This window comes from Fusarium flagelliforme (genome assembly GCF_020744385.1).
Source record: "Fusarium flagelliforme strain FIESC 12 MPI-CAGE-AA-0113 chromosome Unknown B0J16scaffold_5, whole genome shotgun sequence".
NCBI lineage: Eukaryota > Fungi > Ascomycota > Sordariomycetes > Hypocreales > Nectriaceae > Fusarium > Fusarium flagelliforme.
Window position 1 is genome coordinate 3,049,414 of NW_025763507.1, and position 23,675 is coordinate 3,073,088.

A 23,675-nucleotide genomic window follows, 5' to 3' on the forward strand; every position below is an offset into this window, starting at 1 on the left:
ACGACGTGTTGCCCTTTGTTCACGTGCAGCCCAAGCGAAACCTACACGAGATAACACACCTGTATTGTGCCCTGCGATTTAAAATCAGCATGATCGTTTCAAGGTTATTTTGTTCAATGCGCCATTGCGGATCTGCCGTCGTAAAAACCTAGGATAGTGTGAGCTGGCAAGAATTGAGAAGGCTGGTGATCACCTAGAAGCTTTTTTGTTGTTTGGTTGGCGTGAAAAGGTCCACCTCCCAAGCCATCATACGAGAGGGATCCATGTTAAGAAACAGAAAGGCGTAGAAGGTTCTGCTTGAAGTTTATATGATGGGACGTAGTGATAGGTGGCGAGCCACATGAGTTGGTTTAAGTTCAGAAAGGTGGCCAGAATATTCCCGGGGCGATGACTATCGTGACGGAAGAAGTGGTGTGGCCACGTATGGGGATATGGAGCCTTCAATACTTTATTCCAACTTCTTTACCATGATACATCCTTCATACCTCAAATTAGTATCTACGGATGTGGTATTGCCAAAATTTAGATAGTAATGTTGATAAGGTCTAATCCTCTGGAAAGTAAATTGTCCAAAAGGTGAAGAAAAGGTTAGCAGCAGAAAGTCAAGCCAATTCATGCCCCCCTGGATTATTCTGTCTATATAAAGAATATTTCGCCCAGTTCCTGGAGAAGAGAAATCTCACCCTTTCACATTCGCAATCACCTCAACCCATCCCACACAAATCACAATCCTGAACCACCCTTCAGTTTACTCCGCCATGCGTTTCGCTCTTCTTGGCCTGACCCTTGCTGGTCTGTCGGCGGCTTCTCCAGCTCCTCAGTGTTCGTGGGGCCGTTCCAACTGTGGTGCTAAGCAAGACGAAGCCTACTCTGTCGATGTTCGGGATATGCCCGGCTACCCTTTCCACCCCCACCATGTTGTCGGTGACGACAACTATGATCCCGAAGTTGAAGGTAAGCCCGGTTATGGTCACGGCGCCGCTGTGCTCTCAGCACGATCAGACAACTACTGGGAACAATTCTTCCGCTTCGAGGGCGGTTGTTTCCATGGACGCACTGCCCCTACCATGAACCAGAAGGTCCCTGGGATGGGTGGTGCTATCAATTGCACCTACTACCCCGACGGTCCCAACCCCAAGCCTAACTACAAGATCATCCCTGGTGACGAGGGTGCCGCCATTCAGAACATCACTATCGGGGCTGAGCTCGTGTCCATGAACCCTCTCCAGGTCAACATGACTGTCCACAACCCCACTCCTCTCCCCATCACCTTCTGGAAGGAGTGGTCTCCCTTGAGCAAGCGAGGTTGGGAGCTTGGCTACTACTCCATCGAGACCCAGCTCTGGGGACATTTCTTCGGTCGCGTTGGCGAAAAGTACCGCATGAACTCCGTGCCAGGCGAAGAGATCCCCAAGCGACCCGAGTCCATCGATGAGCTCGTCCAGCTCAACCCCGGCGAATCCGAGTCCCAAATAGTTACCCTTTTCACCTGTCAACGCTCTGAGGAAGTATTCAACAACGCTTGCAAGCCTGAGCTGTGGGAGAGGGCAATGGAGTCGCTCCGACTTTTGGGCTGGAAGCGAATGCTCATCCAGGGAAACTGGTACGGTGTCTGGGCCAAGACCAAGGAGGAGGCTTTCGGCAACATGACCGATAACCCTATGAAGGGTTACTGGACTCGTTGGTGGGCCAGCCATGCTATCCTCCCCACCAATGACCAGCTCAAGGAGCTTGGAGCTTATACTCCTTTCAGCACGCCTTGGAATGAGACAGAGGCTGCTGTTGCACGGGTAAATGGGACCTCTGCTTAATCGCATCGATGAATGAGATGCCCTTTCCGTCCCCCTACCTGCATTTAGGGAGACTCCATATGAGATCAACCTTGGTCTCAACCAGGAAAAAGACAAAAGAACACGGAAAAGTAGAACGACAAAGGAAAAAGAAAGAGGTTTACTACGAGAATTGCATGAAGGCAATGGAATGATGTTGAGTTGGACAGGATAATGCAGCATTACGGTCATAGACAGAGACTGGAACCAATTCCTTAATACAGACATCATATCAACTACCAGTGGCATAAGCCGTAATGTGAGGTGACCGATCATAATATTCTGAGGATGAGAAACTGTGTGAACTTTATTGATAGAGTTGTGTTCAAGCCCTATTGATCTTGTTTCAAAGTTAACACAATACCTAAACTCTCACCTCCTCTGCAGGGAGTCCGAGCTTATTGGTATGAGATTCCCTCGGTTGTAGGGTCTCGGTCAAGCTGGGGGCAATTGCATCTCGATGGTGTTGGATTTGAACCCATAGTCAAGGTCCTGGGACCAGTGAGGTCGCTCCCCTTTCCAGGCTCCAATACCAAACCACTTGCCCTCCACATAGACCTTGATCTTTTTCCCGTGGCGAATCATCTTGAACCACTGTTCCTGCTCCTCCTTAGTCCCACTGGGAATAGGAATGGTCTGCTGAACAGTCTCCCCAGCCTTCAAATGCACCAGATCATTCACCAAATAGTGTTTGTTATGCTTGTGTTCCCAAGGCTTTGTGTATTTGCCCCTCGGTGTGTGATACCACTCTTCCTCCTCCCTCTGGGGCGCAAAATTGATCTTCGTGTCGTCGGGAGAGACATGAAAGTAGCCCAGACGGAAGGAGTCTTTGTCGATGACTGAGTTGCGTGCCATGATGGTGACGTTCATCTTGCTGTTGTTCCGGACGATGATGTTAATGGCAACTGGGTCTTTGCCATTCTGCTCGATGGTGACGTTGACTGCATGGAGGGCTTGTTGTTCATCATAGGTGAGTTTGTCGTGATGAGGAGTTACGTATTCCTGCCCTTTGGGATATAGTCCTCTTGGGAATGATCCTTTTTTATGTGGTATCCCTACCGGCCCGAATCTGTTCATGCGTGCAAAGTATTCCAGGGCAGTTCTGACCAATAAATAATCCTTTCCCTTCTTGTTGTTCTCTTCGGGCTTGATTTCGTCCTTCTCAATGTGTGCATCAGCTGTTGGGAATGATCTTTGGAATCGCCTTTCGTGTGGTAGCTCTTTCAATAACCTGTTCTTTCTGAAGTGTTCACGGATTTCCTCGACAGTTCTGGTTTTTGGATATTTTTTTCCCTTCTTGTTGTTCTCTTCGGGGTTGACGTCGCTCTTCTCGATGTACACCTTGGCCTTGGGAGATGCACCATCCCTTAGGTGCTGGTGGTGTCCGTAATTCTCTGGTACGTCCAAGCTTCTGCGACCGTGGTTGTTGTGATCGAGGCACCCTTCCCATCGCTTGTGACCGCAGCCACAGGCCTTCTTCTTTTCCTCTGTTTCTTTTGGACTGTAGTTGGGGGTTTTGACGCCGGGGCCCGAGGGGGGTACAACGGCGTGGGGGACACGAACGCTTGGGACACGGACGCTGGGGACGCGTCCGATGGGATTGGAGTAGACGACACAGGCCAAGAGGCCTATGACGACAAGCACGCGGTAGATTGGAATGCAACGCATCTTGCGGATAGAAGATTTGAGGTTGTGTTGAGATGTAAAGTTAGGTGTAGACATGAGGGAGGATTGTCTTCTACTTATACGCCATACAGGTCAGGGGAAGAAGAGGACACATCAGGGACCGCCGAATATCTGATCAGCCCACTGACGCGATGGAAGCACCTCGGGCTTGCATCAAGAGAGCGACTTGAATGGTGAAGACGAGTGAGGCAAAAGCCAGCACGATAATTAACCGAAGTGTAGGAAGTCTGTGGCTTGACGAGATTATTGCATTGCCAGATGGATGGCCACAATACCATCTTGACAGGCCTTTGGTCGTTACGTGGCTGCTCATGGCGTCATTGGTGGTGACCACAACTACTGGGTAGGTCCTCAAGAATTACGGTGCCAAATTAGAGTAGCCTAAATACTCCCGTACAATGTTCCAACTATTTTGTCTCTTCGTCTTCCAGCGGTTGATCCTTCGGGGTTTCAACCGCCATATTGCCGCGCTACATCAATCACGATGCCAAGTGCTGAACTTACTCTCATGACGCTGTCAGATCACTGGCGGAGTGGCGACCTACTAGCTACCCCGCTCAAGAACAGGAGTTTAAGGTTGATAAATGGGCGGTCGACTGAACAACGGACCGAGATACGGGATCACCGTGACTTTGCCCGTCGAGGCTCATGACCAGCCACGTAGCAAAGTCTAGATAAGCAAAACCACCGAATGTGGAAACTGACGTAATTTAATATGTATGAAATATTTACATATCAGGAAGCGAAATCAGATCAGGTGATCCATCTGAAGTTAGGGTTCTTCCAGTCCAGATCCTGAATTTGCTGTTGAGTCATTCCAGCCAACTCAGCCTCTGCAGACCGATTCGCCCGCTTCCTATTATCCCGCTTGATCCAGAGATAAGTCAAGCTACCCAAGACCAATATGGTACTTGATGTGGCGAGATTCAGTCCATTGCCGATGGGGTAGTTGGGGCCGTCGCTCTTGACGAAGGACCATGTTGAGATCAAACCACCGATGTTGCCGAACATGACTGTGGCATAAAAGTCAGTATTATTGAGACGCTCGGATTGGTTACAGGAAAACTTACCATTTGTTCCAATCGCAGCGCTTCTCGCCGTGTCACTCAAGACATTGGCGCTGATATGCGAATTTGTTAGAGGCGCCAGAGCGAATGCTGAGCTAGCGACCAAGAAGGTAGCACCATAACGCGCTTGGCCATTGGTAGTGCCCAGAAAGATGGCATAACCGACCATCACGAGTGGCGCACAGAGAATGATGAAGATCTGTCGACGATCCATCTTGTAGCTGAAAGCTGGGATGAGAACCGTGAAGAAGGCACCAACAACATATGGTGGGACTGTGAAGAGCTGTTGAGAGATGGTAGATCGTTCGGGATAGATGGTTCGGACGATGGTAGGAAGGAAGAAAGCAAGGCCTTGAACGGTGATGTTATCGAGGAGGAATATCATGGATGTTGACAGAGTGAGTGGCGAGCGGATGCCAGCGAAGATCTTGGCTGTATCCATCTTGTCCAGGACTTCAGTTGTACCGAGGCGTTCAGCTTTGATACGGTTGATCGCCATTGTCTTCTCTTCCTCTGATAGCCATCTCGCTGTGTCGGGTCGGTCGGTGAGGGTAGCTAGTAAGTGTCAGCTTGATGAGAGACAAGCACAATGTATAAGGCCTACCGAATGAGATAATGGACAATGCGACCGTGATGATTCCTTCAATTGCTTATGACAGTCAGTATAAGAAGGCCATAATCCGACACCATATCAATTGGGTCTTACCAAAGATCATCTCCCAACTCTGGAACCTTCCAAAGTTCGGAAGCTTCAAGATCGCCGACGCAAGAAGACCGCCAAAAGCACCCGCCAAAGGTGCCATCACGATATACAGCGACAGGCGAAACGTGAGCTCTGAACGTCGATACCATCGAGACATGTAATACGCGATGCCGGGTAGCATACCAGCTTCGAAAATACCCAAGACAAAACGAACGCCGCAAATCTGAGGGACGTTATGCACGAAAGCTGTAAAGATGGAAACGAGTCCGAAGCCCAAAGACGTCAGTGGGATGAACCAGCCGGGTCCCATGTATTTGCAGAGCAAATTCGCTGGAATCTCAAAGATAATGTATGAGATGTAGAAGACTGAGAGGACGAGATTGTAGTCGCTTCCGATCATTCCGAGATCGTCTTCCAGACCTGCGAGTCGTGCGTTTCCTGATGTCGCGTCAATTCACCTGCACCACAGAACAGGGAAGGATTGGCCTACCGATATTCGCGCGATCGATGAAGCAAAAGAGATATAATAAACAGACTGTCGGAACGATCATCCAGTCAATCTTGCGACGAAGTTTGGCCTCTGCCTTTGGGTCGATGTAGTACTGGGCGTTCTCAACACTTCAACAGTCAGCGCTACATTCACAACCACCACCCACTACTGCTCTTACTTATTTACGGTGCCGACGACCGGCTCCGACGCGTTGGACGCCGTGTCATTCTGAAACTTCTCATTATGCGCGTTGGGATCCATCGTGGCGAGGATCAATTGAAAGCTGTGTAATGACGAGATGAAGGCGAGAACCAGGTCCCTGGGACTGCTCTCTTTATAGTAGTTAATACAGACAAGGCCTCGATTGATCGTGTCAGGACATCAAGAGCGGGGTTTAGACAACGGATCTGGGGTCTGGGGAAGAAGGCAAAAACCTGGGGTGAGAATCCGGGGTTTGTGACTAGTGAAGCCAGGCCAAGCCTCTAGCTGATATCTCAGCCCGCGGAACTTGACGTCCAGACCAAGACATCTGCCCTGCCGGCATATAAAATCGGCTTTGTCATCGTGATTCATTCGTCTGGATGAGAATTAAGTTTCCCCGCGCACTGGCGACTAGGCTGGATGTGTATAAGCGGACATGCCCTGCTTTCTGGTCAAGATTTCACTGGCTCATGTTCCTCGGAACTCGAATTGGGCGTGTCTCCGATGTGAGAGTGGCATTCCAGGTTGCAGGTGCAACGACTTGTCTAGACTTCGGCCAACCTTTTGTAAGGAGAATTGATTGGTGGTTTCGCCTACTAGTGAAACATGGCTGGTTGATACGATGTTACTGTAAACAGACCTCCAAGCAACGCTATGACTCGCAATTCTTGTATGACACTATTAATGAAGGGACGAATTTACTCTTGATACTATCCGTAAGTGGTTTGCGATTGATGGATTTGTTGACAGAATGAGATGAAAGTCGTCCAAGGTAACCCTGGCTGATCGACATAGCCAATGTTACCGCTGGGTTGGCGCACGCCAGGATTGCACAGGGATCGCGATTCGAGCAGAGTCGAGTCAATCACTGATCAGGTAATTCAGACCAGAGGGCAGTGGTCACGTTATCAACATGACGTTTTGGGCGCCAGACAGCGTGCGAATGCATGCTGCTCAATCGGGAGCACCACTAAGAAATATGGAGCACATTTGAGGCCCCATGAACAAGATCGTGTAGGGCTGATGGCATTCACATACTTCACGCATTGATTTTGATCGATAGTTCGATTGCGATTAAATATTGATGTAATCATACACTATCATGATACTGAGCTTCAATAAACAGGATGAATACTATGAGATCTCAATTGTTTTTGACCGAGGTTACCCGATACGATCCTTCGGCTTTACCTTTGCCCGCGTCCCTAGCGTGTAATCTTATCTAGGGGGTTTATTACGTAGGTGTCTAGTGTGCTTGGAAGCGGGAATTTCCAGTGACCGAGGCCTAAGAAAGCTCCTTGATACAACTTCATTTATGCTTAACTGCGGTCGTCACAGATCTAGTATCACATGTGATACCCACGACAAAAGTCCGCTCTACTAGTCTGATTGGCTCCATTGGCCTCATCGGTATCAACTCTTACATCGACTGAAAGGCAGGCCGAAGAAAGAATTGCCCCCACGATGGAGCTAAAGTTCAAACTGAAAGAGACACCAAGGCTGGAGCCTCGTCGAACCCAACAGACTTCCAAACCATCCAGCCTAACTTTCATTAATGTCGGCAACCCAACACAGTCCAAAGATAAAGCAACCTTGCGCAAAGTCCGTCGCCATGTAATGAAAGACATTGGAAAGTCAAGAAGATCAGGTCAAACCCAGGAACCGGATCTGGCCGTAACGAAGCCGATGGATCAATTTGTTCCTATGCCGACACATTGGGGGGACGTGGAAGTTTGCGTAAGCTTTAAACAGCTTATGCAGGCTATGGACATGGTTTCTGAAGGAGTGGTATCTTTAGCTGTGGTTGATCCAGAACTCAGGTCATGGCAAAAGATCAGTCGGAGTGTTGACAGTCCTCCGTCTTTGAGGGAGATTCAGAAGTATACTGAAACTCTCAGCTTGGTGCGCAGGTCTATCATTCCAAAAAGTCAAACGAGTCAGGACGGAGTCATCGCAACTATCATATGTCTAGCAGTATTCGATCAAAGAGTTGGTAATTTACATTCATGGAGGATGCATATGTTGGGTCTACAAAGGCTACTTGACCCAATTGGCGGGTTCCATTTCCTGCAGGCTCATGCGTCTCTACGCCTGTCTCTACTTCTGTACGTCTACTACAACATCCGCGATACTTTCGTCTAACCAGATCATGTAGCGCCGATGTCTTGGGCTCGCTGAAAGGAGATACTGTGCCGATATTTCCATTACTTGATCCTCACCCAAAGCCACAAATGCTTACATCACCATTCGTCACAAGGTTACTGGCGTCTCTGGGTGAACTTAACCCTGTAGACCAAACGCCGATTGCTATCATCAGCGATGCCCTCTCTCATGTAGCCTCGCTTGATGAGGTTCTAAGAAGACAGTTTACAGATGATGCGACAATTGCAGACCTCATCTTGCCACTTTGTACCATCGATCATCAAGCACTCTCATTGCAGAGGTGGGACTTCGTTACGGAAGAGAGCAGCGCACCTAGTCTCTGGGCGTTAGCAGAACTGGTGCGCATTGCAACCATCTCAATAGTCGCGATGGTAGTGTCGCAGACTTCTGGTGATGTGGTGTTCATAATAGCGCGCCGGGAGAGCCCATTTCAGTACCTTATGACACAAATCGATGAGAGCTTATGGGTTGGAAAGTTGGAATTGAAGTTGTGGGCGCTGGTAGTTCAACTATGTATGGCAGCGGGCTTCTCAAGGATCTGGTACTTGGATCAGATTATTCACACGATGAAATTGCTGAGTCTGAGATCATGGGATGATTTATTATCTTGTTTACGACAAGTGGTGTGGATTGAGGACCTAGCACCGTTGGAAATTGGACAACTTCAGTCGGATATCGATAGACTATTACCATAGACATAGAAATATTCCTATCATACATCTTTCATAGCTGAAAGCACTAATAGGTCACTCCGCCACTAGTACTGATATACTGTCCCGTGATCCATCTCGACTTCTCGTTCACCAACAAAAGCACCGCATCACCGATATCAGCAGTCGTGCCAGCCCGATTTGCCGCCCTGGTCAAAGAGATCTCCTCTCTAGTCAACTCCTCTTCCATTCCTTCGGGATAGATGTCTGTGATGACAGGACCTGGCGCAACGGAATTGACAGTAATGCCTTTACTACGGCCAAGCTGCAGGGTGAATGGTTAGTTGCTGACGGGTGAAGTTTGACAGAGTCAAGATCGAACACTTACTTCTCCGGCCCAGCTCCATGTCAAACTATCCAGCGCCGCCTTCGAGGCGGCGTACGTGGAAATGTGACCGCTTCCTCTCTTCGAATTGGTAGAACTAACGTTGATAATTCGACCACCGGCTGGCATGTGTGCAATAGTGTAGTGTACCATGTAAAAAGCACCGAGGACATTGAGTTGGAAGGTCTTTGTCAGTTCTTCCACATTAGGCTCTTGGGTGATGGGACAGAAGTGAGCGACTCCTGCATTGTTTACTGTTGTACGTGAGGTTAGTCCCAGATTTAAATGTCTGGAAGGGCGTGTTCCTTACCCAAAATGTCGATGTGGTCTGTTCCAAAACCTTCAAGCGTCTTGTTGACAAGAAGCTGAGCTCCCTCGACGGTATCAACCGAGGCCTGTACCGGGATGGCCTTACCGCCTGCTTCCCGGAGTAGGTTGCAGACGTTCTCAGCCCGGTGTTTGGTTGAGTCAGAGACGTAGTTGACCGTCACCCAGGCACCGTTTCGAGCAAGGGCGAGAGCAATACCAGCACCGATTCCATTTTCACGACCACTTCCGGTGACAATGGCGACTTTGCCTTGAAGATTGAGAGTGTCGGCCATGATGTTGAAGACGGAGAATGTCGATTGTCATGTTAGAACAAGAGAAACAATGTCCTTTATATGTCGCTGTCTTTTATACCCATTAGCAGTATTACCCTCATCCCAACAATTCCACATTTCGTCCGAATCCAAGGACGAATATCTGGCCCGGAGACCGAGATATCAAGAAAGAAATTTCGAACACCAATCATGGCATGAGAAAGAGGTATTGCGAGTTCCACTGGCTGTGCAATTTACCGCTGACTTATCTGTTGAGGTCAAAATTGCCTAATTGGGCAAATGGTGTTCGCCCTTGTGGAACAGCCTAACAGTAAGCTAGAAGCCAAAGTGGAGCATTCAGCAGAAGCAGAACATGAGTAAGACTCGAGCCCCAATAGTTCAAAAGACAATTTGCATTGTGATAAAGTAGGCAGGTTATTCTGTTTCTCAACAGACTGAGGCTGGGTTGAACCGATTGCGGCTAGAGACAGGCTGCTTCTTGTAGTTGACTCAGTTCGACTAGCAAAAATGTGCACCTGAAGGGTCCGAAGGGTCACCTATTGATCCACCATGACGGATAAACGAACCCAAAAAGGATGCAATGAGGCACACCCGAATCGAACGGATAACCTTCAGGAATCACCTCACTCTCTATGAGCTGGAATCTGACGCGCTACCAATTGCGCCAGCGCCCCATTACTAATCGCTGCCTCACCGATCACCATATCGCTCTTCATGTCACAGGTTGGTTTGTTCTCCATTTGGTGGGCCATAGGGTGTATGGATTCCTTTGGGTGCTATTGCTACTGAGACTCCAGTTCACTCTCGTCAAACTCGACGAAAGGCATCCGTCTTGTCAGCAACGGACTCATATTGCTGATCTTGCTCCAGTTATGAGCATGTAGACACGCTTGTCTTGAAGCTAGTACAGCAGGACGGGTTCTTGTAACAACTGTTCTCTCATACTCGTCCAACGCCAGTCTCAGAGTTGCAAAGTCGGAGCCACCTTGTAGGACTGGAGCAAGTTCTTTCACAAAATCCTGAACATCCAAAATTACATGGTTCGCACCCTCGCCTCGATCTGGTTTGTCAGTCTACATGTGTGTAGGTGGAAGAAATGGTCTACTTACACATCGCCATGGCGTGGAGAGCGTCGCCCATCAGGACGGCTCGACCACTTGTCTGGAAACTAGCAGGTGGCGGCAAATCTTGGATTTTGAGACCCTTGATATCAGAGTCCACCGTGACGCCCAGCGCAAGAGACCGCCAAGGCTCAGCCCAAGTCTTAGCAAAGTCGTGGATCAATTTTTTCTGCTCCTCAGCGGTCTCAGGAATCTCAATTGGGGTATCTCTGCCAAAGAAGCCTGCACGATAAGACCAAGAGACGCACATCTGCAAAATATACGGATGGCCATCATCTGGGTGGTTACCGGGAGCATCGAGCACTAGTATCAATGAGCTTCGTCAAACAGTAGATGATGGTGAAACTTACTGCTCAAAAATACAAACATATTCTCTGTAGCATGAGTGCTGTGCATAAAGAAGGGGTCTCGGTCTCGGACAGGCTTTGCTTGATCAGGTGTCAGATTTAGCTTGACACCAAGCATTCGGACTGGTATATCGTGCAGCTTCAAGTCAGGAAACAGTGCGCGTCGGACCCGTGAGTGACTGCCGTCGCATGCTACCAGTAGTCGCCCCGTTGCCGAGGTTCCATCTTCAAATATGGCGGTGGTAGTCTCATCAGTAGAAGCTAACTCCTTCAAGGCCTTGTTCCACTATACCGCAATTGTTAGAACGTAGAAAGAGCCGGACGAACAGCAACGGCTTACCTCGACATCAATTCCCGTGGCTAGCAAGCCCCGGAGACCCTGCCGAGTCACTCGAACCCGACTTGCCTCGGGCGCTTTAGGTGTTGAAGCTTTTAATTCCCCTGTGCTAAGGTCGAAGAATGGAAAGGTAGAAGACAATCCCTGTTTGACAGCCTCTCGGTCAACATATGCTTCTGGAAGGCGATTGAAGATATGCTCTGGGAGAAGAGATTGCAAGGCAGGAAGAGACCAATTCAAGGTGAGACCCCATCCTGCACCACGAGTTTCAAGATCTGCATCGCGTTCAAATACCCTGACGGGAATCTTATGCCGTGTTAGACTCTGTGCAAGGAGCAGGCCGCTGATACCAGCGCCTATAATAAGGACAGGTTCATTCGCCATGGTGAGTAGTTGTACTCTGTACCGTCGTGTGCGATTGACGACTTGGCGATCCCAGTAATTATAAACCCTAAAAAATCCTTTCTGATCTCGCTCATGCAGGAGAAATCCTTACTGTTGGTTGGACCCTGGGTATGAGCCGACAAAGCAATTCCTCCGCCTCGGTTAGCATGGATTGATCGGATCACTGGGATTTTCAAAACGGCCCGGAGGGGGTCGGGGAGCTCGGGTGCCGAGCAAGGGTAAGTAAGACCTGGCAGTTGAGAAGCCCTGGTAAGGTACAGGGGTTTCGGAGAATAGGCTAATATTTTGGATGGTCGGGAGATTATTTTTTGGTGTCAGAAGAAATTATTCTATGGTAACTATTCGGCCAGAGCCGGTCTGTGTGGGATAAGCTAGACTTGTATGGGCAACTGCTTAACGATGCATGCCATTTGACCCCATGCTGTCGTTATTTGACTTGGCCTGATCCACCTCGACAGTGTATGTGACTGATTTGACGATGCCGCCGTGGTTCAAAATGTTTTCCTGGGATCCAGTCCCTGAATCATTCTCGACCGAGGTGAAAATTGACGGCTCCCTCTTTCCTGTGTGACTAAGGTCCTTGAGTTTATATCCATTGCTCCTCAATCCTTTACTTCGGCTTGGGGTGTTGTGACTGGAAGGCTTCGATCGGTACTGTCTAGCGCGTTTGATGAAGATTGGTGCTAAGAACGGGAGCGATGACACAATATTCTGTCGGCAGTTAGGATAGTTCAACATAAAATATCTATTGCGGGCGGTACTTACCCCGACATTGAACTCAATTGTTCCCCAAAGCACCAGCATAGTTGAATTGCCGTCTTTCGGATCCTGGATTCGGTCAATCTGACGATATCTCTGGATTGAGCAAACGGTCGTGAAGATGCCTAAAGTAAAGATAGCAATGAGACCAATCTTCTTCGCAAGTTTAATCTCAAGCTTCAATAATACTGGAATTGGAAGAACAGCGACGACAACATCAGCGACAATCGTGACCACAGCGTAGCCGGTAAACGACGGTCCTGGTGGAAGACATTTCCCCTCTTTGAGGGGGTTCCAAGATCTATCGACCTGCAAGAGTCAGCCACCATCTTCCCGTATTCTGCAGGGAGGGAGACTCACCGGGCTACAAGCAAACACAAGTGCGAGTGTGCAACCCAAATGGGACATAAATACCAGCGCAATGGTAAACCAGATCACATTACGATACGTCTTATTGTCCGTGCCACGCAAGAGCCGAAGATAGCTGATCAGCAAGGCAATCTTGAAGAAGCTTATTCCAAGCTGGTAGATCGGGCGTCCAGAGAAATTGATGCGTGTATATGGAATGAGGTTCTCTTTGGGTCGGTCGGGTATAGGAAGGCCAAGGCCATATCGTGTCTCTGTCTTGGTCAGTGAATGTGCAAGATGGTGGGTGACCAGCTGGACGTACGCGCGATGCAGATGCACGAGTAGATCAAAGCAAACAACATAGACAAGCCTGACATCCAGTCATCGCCTGCCATGCCCCGGGCTTTCCATCGTATGTACAGTCGAGCAGTGACGATAGATAATGAGAGGATAGTCAAAACAATGGTGATCGCTATAATCATAGGATACTGCGAGGAGGCGTCGACCTCGGGGGAGGCATTCAATACCCAGCCCATTCTGACGGTCGTTTTTCGAGTAATAATTGATAGAAAACAAAAGAGCACCTACGTATTGCGACGAACAGTCGTATTAATTAATCTACTCTCGGCATTCGTCTTTGAGGCGACTGGCACCCTCAGCTTTCATCTCAACATCAAGAGAGGCACAGCCTGCAAGATCCTCATACGTAAAACATACCATCCATCACCTGCCGGAATAAGAAAAGGAGTTAATGCTTGAAAATTAACAAATCCCATTGTTCCCCTTCTGTTTGCTGCGCCGCGTCTCAGACAGCAAACCTAGACGATACCATGTGATTTGTTTAAAGAGCATTAACGATGAGTAATTTCATTGCTTTTTCTTCTCGAATCACTCTCGCTTCGCAGATGGAGTTGCATTGTTGTGTTGTCCGTACCCTTGCTCATGCAGATTCTTGACAAGGGTACAACCAACAGAACAATGAATCTGTGTCGTGCAGGGGGACTTTTTGTGTGTGAACCCTTGTGCTGTGCTTCGTATCGGCCCAATTAGATTTACGATTCTCATGTAGATTGCTTTGCGGCGTAGGAAGGGATTTGCCGGGGATGTCGGAATGGTTTCAAATTCGGTTGTGCAGCCGATGAGACAACTTCATGTGCTTGTTGTCTCTGCCGTGTTTGCTACATTGCTCCAGTTTAATTATATGCAGCTTCATCCATCTGCAAATCTTTTTTCTTTCCTTGCTGCATTCTTAATATTCTGTTTACCTGCCGTTTTCTCCTTCTTTGTTCTCTCTTACCTTTCTTTTTCCACATTGCATCTCTCCATTGGTCCCACTGTTCAAAATGTCTCAGCCGAGTACTCCTACCAAGGAGGAACCTCAAGTCACACTCTCCTCCGGGAAAGGCACCGGAAATGTCGACGCTGCATGGACGTTCCTCAACCAGAACCGTGATGCCGCTGGTGCTTCCGAAGATGTCGACATTGACAAGATGAGACGCAAGATTGACTGGCACATTGTTCCTCTCATGTTTTGCTGCTACACCATGCAATTCCTCGACAAGGTCATCCTAAACGTCAGTGCACCTACCCTTCCCACTCTTCAAACTCTATCTAACGATCGTCGTTACAGTACTCCGCCGTCATGGGTATTCACCAAGATCTCAAACTCCAAGGAAACGACTTCTCCAACATTGCAACCTTCCTATTCGTCGGTCTTCTCTGCTTCGAGATCCCCAACAGTCCGTGCCCCTGCGCCGCCGCCGATGATCATAATTGACAAAATTTAGTTTACTTCCTCCAAATGGTCCCTGCTGGCAAGTGGCTGGGAGCCAACGTCGTGGCCTGGGGTATCGCTACGGCTTGTGGTGCCGCTGCGCATAACTACCAGACTCTTCTCGTGTCGCGAATCTTCCTAGGTATCTTCGAAGCGACCATTGGACCATCCCTGATGTTGATCAGCAGCCAATGGTACACCAAGTCGGAGCAGGCTCCTCGCTTCTCCTTCTGGTACCTAGGTCTGGGCCTGGGTCAGATCATTGGTGGTGCCGTCTCCCATGCGTTTCAGCATATCGGGCCTGGTGCTGCTCTTGCCGGATGGCGTATCATGTTCATCACCCTTGGTCTCATCACTGTTGCCATTGGCCTAGCCACACTGGTTTTCCTACCTGATACGCCAATGAAGGCCAAGTGGTTGTCTAACAGTGAGAAGGTTGCGCTTCTGAAGCATGTGAGCGTCAACCAAACTGGTATTGAGAGCAGGAAGTTCCGTCCCAAGGAGATTGTCGAGGCTCTTTGCGATCCTCAGTTGTATCTCATGCTTCTCTCAGTCGTTCTGGTAAGTCTTAAATGCCCATATCTCGACGTCCGTTACTAACAAGAGATGTAGCTTTCGGTATCGTCCGGGGTGGTCACTACCTACTCCGCTACTCTCATCCGCAATCTTGGCTATGATCCCAAGAGGGCTGCTCTGATGAACATGCCCTCTGGTGTTGTGAGCATCTTCTTCACATTAGCTGTTGGATTTGGTATTCGCCATAAATCTCATCGTTGGGCATGGATCATTGCTTGCATTATCCCTGCGTAAGTCTCCTCACTGATGACCATGGCCCTTTACTAACACACCATTAGCATCATCGGCGGTGCCCTCATGTCTTTCCTCCCTGCTACAAACAAAGCTGGCTGTCTCGTGGGTATTTACCTTGTCAACGCCGTCGTTGCCCCTCTCACCATCTTCTACAACGTAAGTTCCATGTATTCTCATGAACACTAGATGACTGACATCCTACAGTGGACGGCCGCAAACTTCGGTGGTGCTACCAAAAGAGCTTTCGCTGCTGCTATCGTCAGTGGTTCATTCTCACTTGGTAACATCATTGGGCCCCAGACTTTCCAAGCCAAAGATGCTCCGGACTTTAGACCAGCGAAACTCGCCGTCATGGGTACTCAGGCCGGATGTGCTCTCACCACATTCGCACTCTTCATGTACTACGTCTGGGCGAACAAGAGACGGGATGATCGCACTAAGCAAGTTGAGGACGCTTACATGTCTCCTGAGGTGTGGTCGACTATGACGGACAAGGAGAACAAGCACTTCCGTTATACTTATTAGATGGGCTTTTGGGATGGGTAGGTTCGTGTTGGTTGTCGAGATTGCCATGTCCTCAGGCATATGACCGGACAGGCCGTCACGAAGTCTTTTCTCCAAAGCAATCTGCTTGTGTAGATACATAATAACTAGACTGAAAATACATGGACGAATAATAATACCAGATATATACGTCCCTCATTTCACACCCTCGACTAGGTAGCAGCCAAGTTGCCCCTCGACCCCGGGACACCAAAAGCAAGTAACCTAGGAGTCGCCCTAAGTCTGCAAAAAGTATCCAAGTCATTCCGTCTGTAGTTCTTCTCACATCCTAACAACAGCCCTATTCAACTAAGTGTCGAATCCCCATCCAACCTGATCAGTCGCCACAGCTGCAAACTGCATCAGACTCCTCGCTCCATTCGCAGCAGTGAACCGACCACCCTGGAAAGCAGCAGAAGCAGCACTCATAGCAGCCCTTGCATTAACAGGGTTATTAGCTGCGTCGGCATCACCTCTCGCCAGCACCTCATTGAGGAATGTATCTCCTGCCACTCCCTGATACCGATCCAAGCAGAGCTTCTTAATCGCAGGGCCATACATATCCATCCACTGTTCCTCGCTGACTGTGGTATAGCGCTTTTGACCATCAGGTTGAATTTGGGAGAACGGCCATTCCACTTGAACAACTTGGTATTTCTTGGTCATAAAGAAGAGCACTGGCCATGAGAAGATCCAGAGGAAGGTGAGATAGAAGATCCAACAGATCCAACGGGTGAGTCGCCAGTTGTTCAAGCGGCTAGAGGAGTAGATGTCGACTGCTCTGTCTGCTACAGGGAGCTCCACGGTTATGTGTCCCCTGTAGCTGGTAGATCTGATGATGCCGGAGAGTCGATCTCGGAGGAGCTCTGCATCCATACCAGTAACTGTGCGAGAGAGGCGGAATCTGAGATGATGTTAGATGATATATACAACCATGGGAACAAAATGCTTACACTTTTGTAGCGGTAGCTTTGGCGCAGTATCGATGACACCATTCCTTCAAGCTGGGCTTATCGTGCCCAACCTCAAGATCACCTTTCGCTCCCTTCTGCCTCTTCTTGAGAACAGTACCACGGTACGTCTTTTGCCCCGGCTCAGCAGTAGTAAGCTTGGTGGAACTATAATTTTGAAATTCAAAGTTAGGCCACAGATAATTCTGCAAGTTGATCATGATCCTAAAATCGGTCACTTCCTCGCGTTTGGTTTTTCCATCGTTATCCCTCTTGCTTTCCGAATGTGTTCCCGTTATATGAATATATGGTGAGGGCGGATACTTGGCCATGAACCGAATCCAGTTTTCCATAGCTTGCGGGTCGGCATCGTAACGCGCATCTTGAACTTGAACAACTTCATTTCCGATAGTTGTGCGTTTTTGAAAAGCGCGCTTTGAGGTAAAGGCGAAATGGCTCTCGACTGAGGTGATGCCTAGAAGAAATTCGCCTTCGTTTGGAATTGCAGCTCCAACTGGAGCGGAAGGTGCGGCTGTGTTGGAAAGGGTTTCGGTGACGGCGTCGTTGTAAGAGGGCAGAAGCGCGTCTCCGGCATCAAGAACATCTTCATCTACGGCGTCGGCGTATGAAGGTTCCCCGACTGTTGTGTGCAGAGACACAGCGTCTGGGTCGTCCGAGTAGGGACGGGGACCGGGTGAAGAAGGCTTGCCCATTGTCGCTGAACTGCACGGAATGTTTCTGTTCAACTATGAAGAGGCGCGATGCAAAGGCAGTGAGATGTTCAAATACTCTCAATCGACCGTGGCGTTCGAAGTTCAGGTTTAGGCAACGATGTCTTGGGGACAGGATCGAAGCGCGCTTTGGCCATAACCGAGCCACGCCGAATGCAGTAATCGCCGGTCCATTCTTTCAGGGGTGAGTGGGATCTAACCAATGGGCGACCGTTTCTATGATGCTAGAGAGTAAGCGCTAGGCAATTTCGACTTAGGTCGCTATTCTTATCGGGCCTGCATTCGGCTTATCTTATCTTGTATCACTTATCTTATCCGCTACCTCTGCTTCAGGGTACGTGCGTTCTCAACAGTAAATAGATGCAGTTGGAACATCTCAACTACGGACTTTGTAAAGGTTCAAGGAGCTGGGAGGTGTTGAATCTCTTCTAGCACTTGCAACATTTTTAATTGGTAGAAATATGTACCTGTGCTGTGTTTTGACATAACTGTATGGTCTTGCTGCTACTCTGTTCACGAAAATAAACGGTGATTTCAGAGGCTCGATAGCACTTAGCACGTCACAGACACCGCACAACCCCAGCGAGCCACTGAGACGAAAACTAGAGGTTGGCCGATAGCATAGCATAATGGGAGTCGAAGTAATTGATTGAGCTTTTTTGCAGACGCTCTAAAAACTCCCACTACTTGGAGGATATCTTCCATGTTTCCTGCTCGACCTACCCAGGTGGGTAACACAATAAATGTCCTCTATCCGTAAGGCCTAGGCAGCCAAAATAAAACAGCCTAAGTGCCAAGTTGAGCTCGAATAATAATCAAATTATTTTGTCGCTTATCCCTCAGTGATTAGCCTTTCTGACGCCACCTCACTTGACTTCTAACCTAAGGGCATCATATTGAACATATAGAGTATCAGGCAGAAGTGCCGTCTCAATACTAGAAGCATTGAAAGGCAAACTCAGCACAAACTCATTCCTGCCCTGCTTCAACTCCGATGTCGGAAACTGGAACTTATGCTCAATATTCTGACACGCAACAGCGCTGCGAACAGCACACGAGCCACTTCGCCAATAAGGGATCACCCATGTATCTTCGTACCCGCCATTCACGCTGACCGTCCACGGAAGATTGGAGTCGAAACGATCTTTGACGGGTGTCCATTTTGCGTTGCCATTTCCTGTTCGCGATCCGGCGATTTGAACGGTGAAAGTGGCCGTTTTGGAACTTTTGAGTTGTGACTTGGTTAGGTCGAACGTGATGGTCCAATTGTTGACATTATCGTAGTAATTCTCGGAGCGAAGATGGTTTCCCTTGGCGGCGAAGAAGGACCAGTGGACATAGTTAAGATCCTTCGCCTCATCATCCTTACCGACGTGAAAGTTTACTCCCTTGGGGAAATCCTTCTCGAAGTCATACTTTCCCCAGTAAATGCGATACTGCTCCGGCTCAAGAGGCTTGGAAGTATCTGGGGCGTAGCCGTGGAGGTACTCGCCCGACGACTTATCCGGAGTACCGATGCGCCAGAGCTCTTTGCCAGCGCTCTCTTCCTTCCATGTGAAAGTGCCCTTGTTGTGCGACTTTGAGACTTTGATGTCATCTTTGATGAACCACCCAAAGATCCCATCAGCATAGATGGTCACTCTGTAAGTCCCCTCGGCAACTTGCGGGATGCTGTATTTGCCAGAACTGTCAATCTCAGCCCAGTATTGTAGTGACTTTGTGTTGAACACGTTGAGCTGAAAATCTTGCTTATTCTCTGAAAGAACGATGATTGGCTTCTTCGCATTCTTGGGAAGATTGACTTTGCCACTGAATGTAGTTCTCTTCGTTGAGGGTACAAAGTTGGGAACATGGCTGGCGATACTATCATAGAACTTGGAATTCCAGGTTGGGTCGGCGTACTTGGCGGCATCAGCTCTCAACTCAGCCAGTGATGTGTCTTTGTCGCCTTTGTTGAAGTAGTAGAATTGAGGACCCCAAGTTCTGTCGAAACCGTGGGTGATGTTCGGCATCGGAGCACCGTGATGACCAGAGACCATGTAGTTATAGACGATGCCATCGACAACCAGATCAGAATGCAGAGGACCACCGTAGTATGTTTCGCGTGTGTTGTGCACGAGCCAAGAACCGAACGTGCTACCATCATCGCTTGTAGAGCCATCGCTGAACTCGCCATGAACATCATGGTTGCGCCAGCTTTCAGAAAGGCTGTACTTCGTCCAGTAGTCGGAGTATTGCTTTACGTAAGGGTCATTGGTCTTGTCACCAACGTACCATGTCGCATCCTGAACTGTAAGAGCTCCAGCAGCGTCAGGGAGAGGACCGTAGTTGCCTTCGCTTGTGGAAAAATGTGTCCAAAGCTTGGTATTCGGACGGAATAATGTTCTAAGCTCTCCCAAGTCGCGTAAGAATGGCTTAGATGGGTTGAAGTATGTAAGCCGCGTGAAGGCATGGAGACCTGTTTCTTCACCACGGAGGAAGAAGTACTGGGACAAGGTCTGATTGGTCGCCTGGAAAGTGTCGCTCATAATAATACCTGCATACTTTGTTCCAGTAGAATCGGTCCCTTTGACGAGACGAAGCTGGGCAGTACTGCCTGGAGTCCAGAACCCGCTTGGCGTACAAGAACAGTCGAGGTAAGGTCCCTTGCCGGAGTTCCCGCTGACGGGACCGAGGAGGTCCTGACCATCGAGTCTGACATCAATGATATGACCATTGGACTTGGCTAGGACGACGGCGAATCGATTGTTGGAAAGAGAGATATGAGTGGAATTCTCCGCGGTACTCAGGTCGGCCAACGCACGGCTTACTAGCCCAGCGGCTAATGCCAATCGCTTAAGACTGAAGACTAGCATGATGAATGTTCGAGTAGCTACTACCCCAAGATACAACAAGTCGAGGTAAATGGGGATTTTAAAGACAACAACGCCAGTCGGCTTTGTCTATGCCGAGCTCTTCGGTTATAGATGTTCCGGATGATGCCTCATAGGGCGCTTAAAACAGGATCATTTAGCCGGTCAAGTTATATCAAGATCAACGCGGGGAAGACAAGGGTTCTACAAGTGGATTTCGTCATGTGCATATGTTCCAAACGCTAGGTATCTAAAATAAAACAATCAAAATGCTAGTCTAAGCTAGCATAAGATGAACAAGCTATTTCGTCTCTTGCTCTCTTAGTGCCTATTTTTCCACCACCCTGACGATTCTCTGCTAGAGAAGCGCGGCTATGGTTCCCATTGGTGCATTATTGGAGGTAATTGATGCGGACCTGCATATTTGCGTGATGTACCTGACGTCGATTCTTGTATCTGCACTTAACAGCTTCCTTCTTGGTACAATCGCCATGCTATTTTGAGTACTTTTGAGGAGCAGGTCTTTCAAAGTATACAGACCAAAACAGGTGCATTGTCATATTGACCCTAGAAAAGCACAAGTTAAAGGGGAAGAAACTCCAATGCGCTGGCTTCCGTCTGAGTCGACAGAGTGGTTGATGTCGACGGTTTGGCTCAAACCTTCCCCGCCACATTCATCAAATCCCACGTTTACAAATGGACATCTCCGAATAGCAAAGGCAGCCATTTCTAGAACTTTCCTAATTGAGAATTCTGTGAACGTGGTTACATTTTACAAGCCCGCATGTACGTAGTGTTGAACTTTATATGTTAACACATAAAGGTCCACAGGGAGGAAATATCAAGTAATCTGTCATGTTTCCTTCACTACAGAAGGTTCTAACTCACGCTCAGAAATCAGAAGAATATTTTATATTCTCTACATATATGATAGGTATTCTCATATCATTATTCATAGACGTATTTGCTGCATAGGTCAGTGTAGATATACCTATAAGTAAGTTCAGTTATTTGCCGTCATGATGAATGACTCCACTCTGTTAGAGGGGAGAAGGTTTCAATGTGAAGATAAGTATGGGATCTCCCCGACTACCTTTCTTCAAGCCTTCATCCTGCAACCCCTCCATACACACTGCTTTCTCTTGATACGTTGCTTAAACAACAGATCCTCAGAGGCGTACTTAACAAAACACCACATTTTACACGCACCATGGATCCCTTCCACGGCCTCCCAACGTTGGTTCTAGACGAGGTCTTTTTCCAGCTTGGGGATACCACAAGCATCACGCAGTTGATAAGAGCATCACCTTCGATGTTGTCACACTGGGTCCAGTACGGACAAGGCATCACTCACCGTATTGTCACAGATATTCTCTCTGTGGACGATTATGGATGTCTGTTGGATGATGCCTTGCGCATCCTGGATATCCAGAATGCACCCATGGCTAGGGGGTACTACAACCAGGTTGAATTCTTGGAGCCGAGGAGAGAGATTCACCAAGACATCCTCTGGCCAATCTTCTTCTTATTATCTCGGTTGATCGGTTTCATTACCGACTTTGTTTCCAAGGCGGCGAGTCCCTACTTACCAAGGGCTTACCTTGGCATTCCTGACTTGATGGGCAGAGGAAGCTATTTCAAAGGGAAGGATTTAGGTAACCCAGGAATTGAATTTGCACACTTGACGGCCTCTGAACAATACCGGTTTCTGCGCGCCTTCCTGAGATATGAGCTGATTTGTAGGATCTATCATCCTGCGGCTTGGACCATGTATGAGAAACAGGGCATGTATGCCAAAATTATGTCAGGTACCGGAGGCCACGGACCTATGGATCCAAGTGTGTTAAACACGGTTCACGAGTACTACGAGGGTCTGTACGGAAGTGTCTTTGCACATTGTCTTAATGCATGGGTACCTGATCGGTCTCTGAGGGACATGTTATCATTCGACTATGGCCTACTATTTCCCGACACAATATTCCTTGACGCGAAGGAGTATCTGCGAGACCTGGGTATCTATCACACAAGAATCGTCAGAATGCTTCCTTGTTTTGGAATAAACTTTCTCACAGCAATTATTCGCGGTTTGAACCAGGGAGGCGACCACGTTCAGCACATCAGAAAGTTCCTTCATTCACTTTCTAGAACGCGGCCGTGTGCGTATTATCCATGGATCGATGACCAACATCTGAGCGAAAACTACATCCGATACCCTTCTTACGATCGACTACTCCAAGGACAGAGTGTGTATCTGTACAGAGCTGATAGACTATCGAACGCCGACATTGCCTTATACCAAGGTGGCAAATCCGACGCACCAGCTCCTCGGTGGCTAGAACTACACAGCCTTCAACTCTGTATCTACCGACAACGGGCCTGGGGACTTCTAGACGACGACAGACTCTACCCTGGAAGAGAACGTCAACTCCCTACTTTAGACGAGCTGAGTGACCTGGAGAAAGGATTCGGAGAGAATGGACAGATTGATTGGGGCCTCGAGCGCAGTCGAAGACGATCGCAGAAGTGGCATGACTACGACACACACGGAGACCTTCTGGAACGTCCAGCCGAGCCTTGGAACGAGGAAGATGATGAAGCAGAGACACTTGTTGGCGATTTCAACCAGATGGAGGAGATTATTGACGGCTCATACAGGGACGAAAGACCAGGATTACAGTTTACATGCCCTGTGTACAAGCACATTAGAAATGAGCCTGTCAACATGGGCAAGATGCCGCTACCATTTAGGCTGGCGGCTTCTTGCGATGTCTCTTCTGGTCCATCGACCCGGCCTTCCACCCCACCTCCTCCCTATGCTTCCTCCGCTCCGTTAACTCCCGTCCTTGCCTGAGGTCCGTCCTTTTCTTGGCCTAATACACAATCTCATCAGGCCATTCTATGCATTGATTATGGTCGCCCTGT

At 48.6% G+C, this 23,675-nt stretch overlaps 11 protein-coding genes and 1 non-coding gene across 12 annotated transcripts; 4 read left to right on the forward strand and 8 right to left on the reverse strand.

Moving 5' to 3' along the window:
• Positions 1-758: 758 nt before the first annotated feature.
• On the forward strand, positions 759-1,811 carry B0J16DRAFT_386339 (uncharacterized protein; the record flags this gene model as incomplete). Its single annotated transcript, XM_046131565.1, has 1 exon — positions 759-1,811. One exon carries the CDS (start codon positions 759-761, stop codon positions 1,809-1,811), a length of 1,053 nt encoding a protein of 350 aa, XP_045981713.1.
• A 453-nt stretch (positions 1,812-2,264) lies between these two features.
• B0J16DRAFT_322021 (uncharacterized protein) lies at positions 2,265-3,497 on the reverse strand (the record flags this gene model as incomplete). The annotated part of the gene is made up of 1 exon (XM_046125677.1): positions 2,265-3,497. The coding sequence occupies one exon, from the start codon at positions 3,495-3,497 to the stop codon at positions 2,265-2,267; it is 1,233 nt and encodes a 410-aa protein (XP_045981714.1).
• Positions 3,498-4,268: 771 nt separating this feature from the next.
• Positions 4,269-6,294, reverse strand: B0J16DRAFT_373772 (major facilitator superfamily domain-containing protein; the record flags this gene model as incomplete). The annotated part of the gene is made up of 6 exons (XM_046130546.1): positions 5,954-6,294; positions 5,776-5,903; positions 5,289-5,723; positions 5,187-5,231; positions 4,586-5,137; positions 4,269-4,528 (listed from the first exon to the last, which is right to left on the reverse strand). Exons 1-6 carry the CDS (start codon positions 6,034-6,036, stop codon positions 4,269-4,271), a joined length of 1,503 nt encoding a protein of 500 aa, XP_045981715.1. The 5' UTR covers positions 6,037-6,294.
• A 965-nt stretch (positions 6,295-7,259) lies between these two features.
• On the forward strand, positions 7,260-8,893 carry B0J16DRAFT_373773 (uncharacterized protein). Its single transcript, XM_046130547.1, has 2 exons — positions 7,260-8,081; positions 8,132-8,893. Exons 1-2 carry the CDS (start codon positions 7,441-7,443, stop codon positions 8,832-8,834), a joined length of 1,344 nt encoding a protein of 447 aa, XP_045981716.1. The 5' UTR covers positions 7,260-7,440; the 3' UTR covers positions 8,835-8,893.
• B0J16DRAFT_401538 (uncharacterized protein) lies at positions 8,878-9,776 on the reverse strand (the record flags this gene model as incomplete). Its single annotated transcript, XM_046132580.1, has 3 exons — positions 8,878-9,114; positions 9,178-9,428; positions 9,485-9,776. The coding sequence occupies 3 exons, from the start codon at positions 9,774-9,776 to the stop codon at positions 8,878-8,880; spliced, it is 780 nt and encodes a 259-aa protein (XP_045981717.1).
• Positions 9,777-10,226: 450 nt separating this feature from the next.
• B0J16DRAFT_416378 (uncharacterized protein) lies at positions 10,227-12,083 on the reverse strand. Its single transcript, XM_046133574.1, has 4 exons — positions 11,585-12,083; positions 11,248-11,530; positions 10,886-11,200; positions 10,227-10,836 (listed from the first exon to the last, which is right to left on the reverse strand). Exons 1-4 carry the CDS (start codon positions 11,963-11,965, stop codon positions 10,559-10,561), a joined length of 1,257 nt encoding a protein of 418 aa, XP_045981718.1. The 5' UTR covers positions 11,966-12,083; the 3' UTR covers positions 10,227-10,558.
• On the reverse strand, positions 10,358-10,450 carry B0J16DRAFT_t224. The gene has a single exon. It is a non-coding gene; the product is annotated as a tRNA-Trp (tRNA).
• A 296-nt stretch (positions 12,084-12,379) lies between the features above and the next one.
• On the reverse strand, positions 12,380-13,629 carry B0J16DRAFT_416379 (uncharacterized protein; the record flags this gene model as incomplete). The annotated part of the gene is made up of 4 exons (XM_046133575.1): positions 12,380-12,697; positions 12,752-13,054; positions 13,106-13,365; positions 13,416-13,629. 4 exons carry the CDS (start codon positions 13,627-13,629, stop codon positions 12,380-12,382), a joined length of 1,095 nt encoding a protein of 364 aa, XP_045981719.1.
• Positions 13,630-14,436: 807 nt separating this feature from the next.
• On the forward strand, positions 14,437-16,202 carry B0J16DRAFT_307573 (major facilitator superfamily domain-containing protein; the record flags this gene model as incomplete). The annotated part of the gene is made up of 6 exons (XM_046124834.1): positions 14,437-14,667; positions 14,724-14,832; positions 14,881-15,428; positions 15,480-15,673; positions 15,722-15,833; positions 15,882-16,202. 6 exons carry the CDS (start codon positions 14,437-14,439, stop codon positions 16,200-16,202), a joined length of 1,515 nt encoding a protein of 504 aa, XP_045981720.1.
• Positions 16,203-16,205: 3 nt separating this feature from the next.
• Positions 16,206-17,990, reverse strand: B0J16DRAFT_345625 (uncharacterized protein). The gene is made up of 2 exons (XM_046128298.1): positions 17,174-17,990; positions 16,206-17,124 (listed from the first exon to the last, which is right to left on the reverse strand). Exons 1-2 carry the CDS (start codon positions 17,881-17,883, stop codon positions 16,530-16,532), a joined length of 1,305 nt encoding a protein of 434 aa, XP_045981721.1. The 5' UTR covers positions 17,884-17,990; the 3' UTR covers positions 16,206-16,529.
• Positions 17,991-18,767: 777 nt separating this feature from the next.
• On the reverse strand, positions 18,768-20,756 carry B0J16DRAFT_269377 (galactose mutarotase-like domain-containing protein; the record flags this gene model as incomplete). Its single annotated transcript, XM_046123508.1, has 1 exon — positions 18,768-20,756. One exon carries the CDS (start codon positions 20,754-20,756, stop codon positions 18,768-18,770), a length of 1,989 nt encoding a protein of 662 aa, XP_045981722.1.
• Positions 20,757-21,963: 1,207 nt separating this feature from the next.
• On the forward strand, positions 21,964-23,604 carry B0J16DRAFT_322030 (uncharacterized protein; the record flags this gene model as incomplete). The annotated part of the gene is made up of 1 exon (XM_046125678.1): positions 21,964-23,604. The coding sequence occupies one exon, from the start codon at positions 21,964-21,966 to the stop codon at positions 23,602-23,604; it is 1,641 nt and encodes a 546-aa protein (XP_045981723.1).
• Positions 23,605-23,675: the final 71 nt, after the last annotated feature.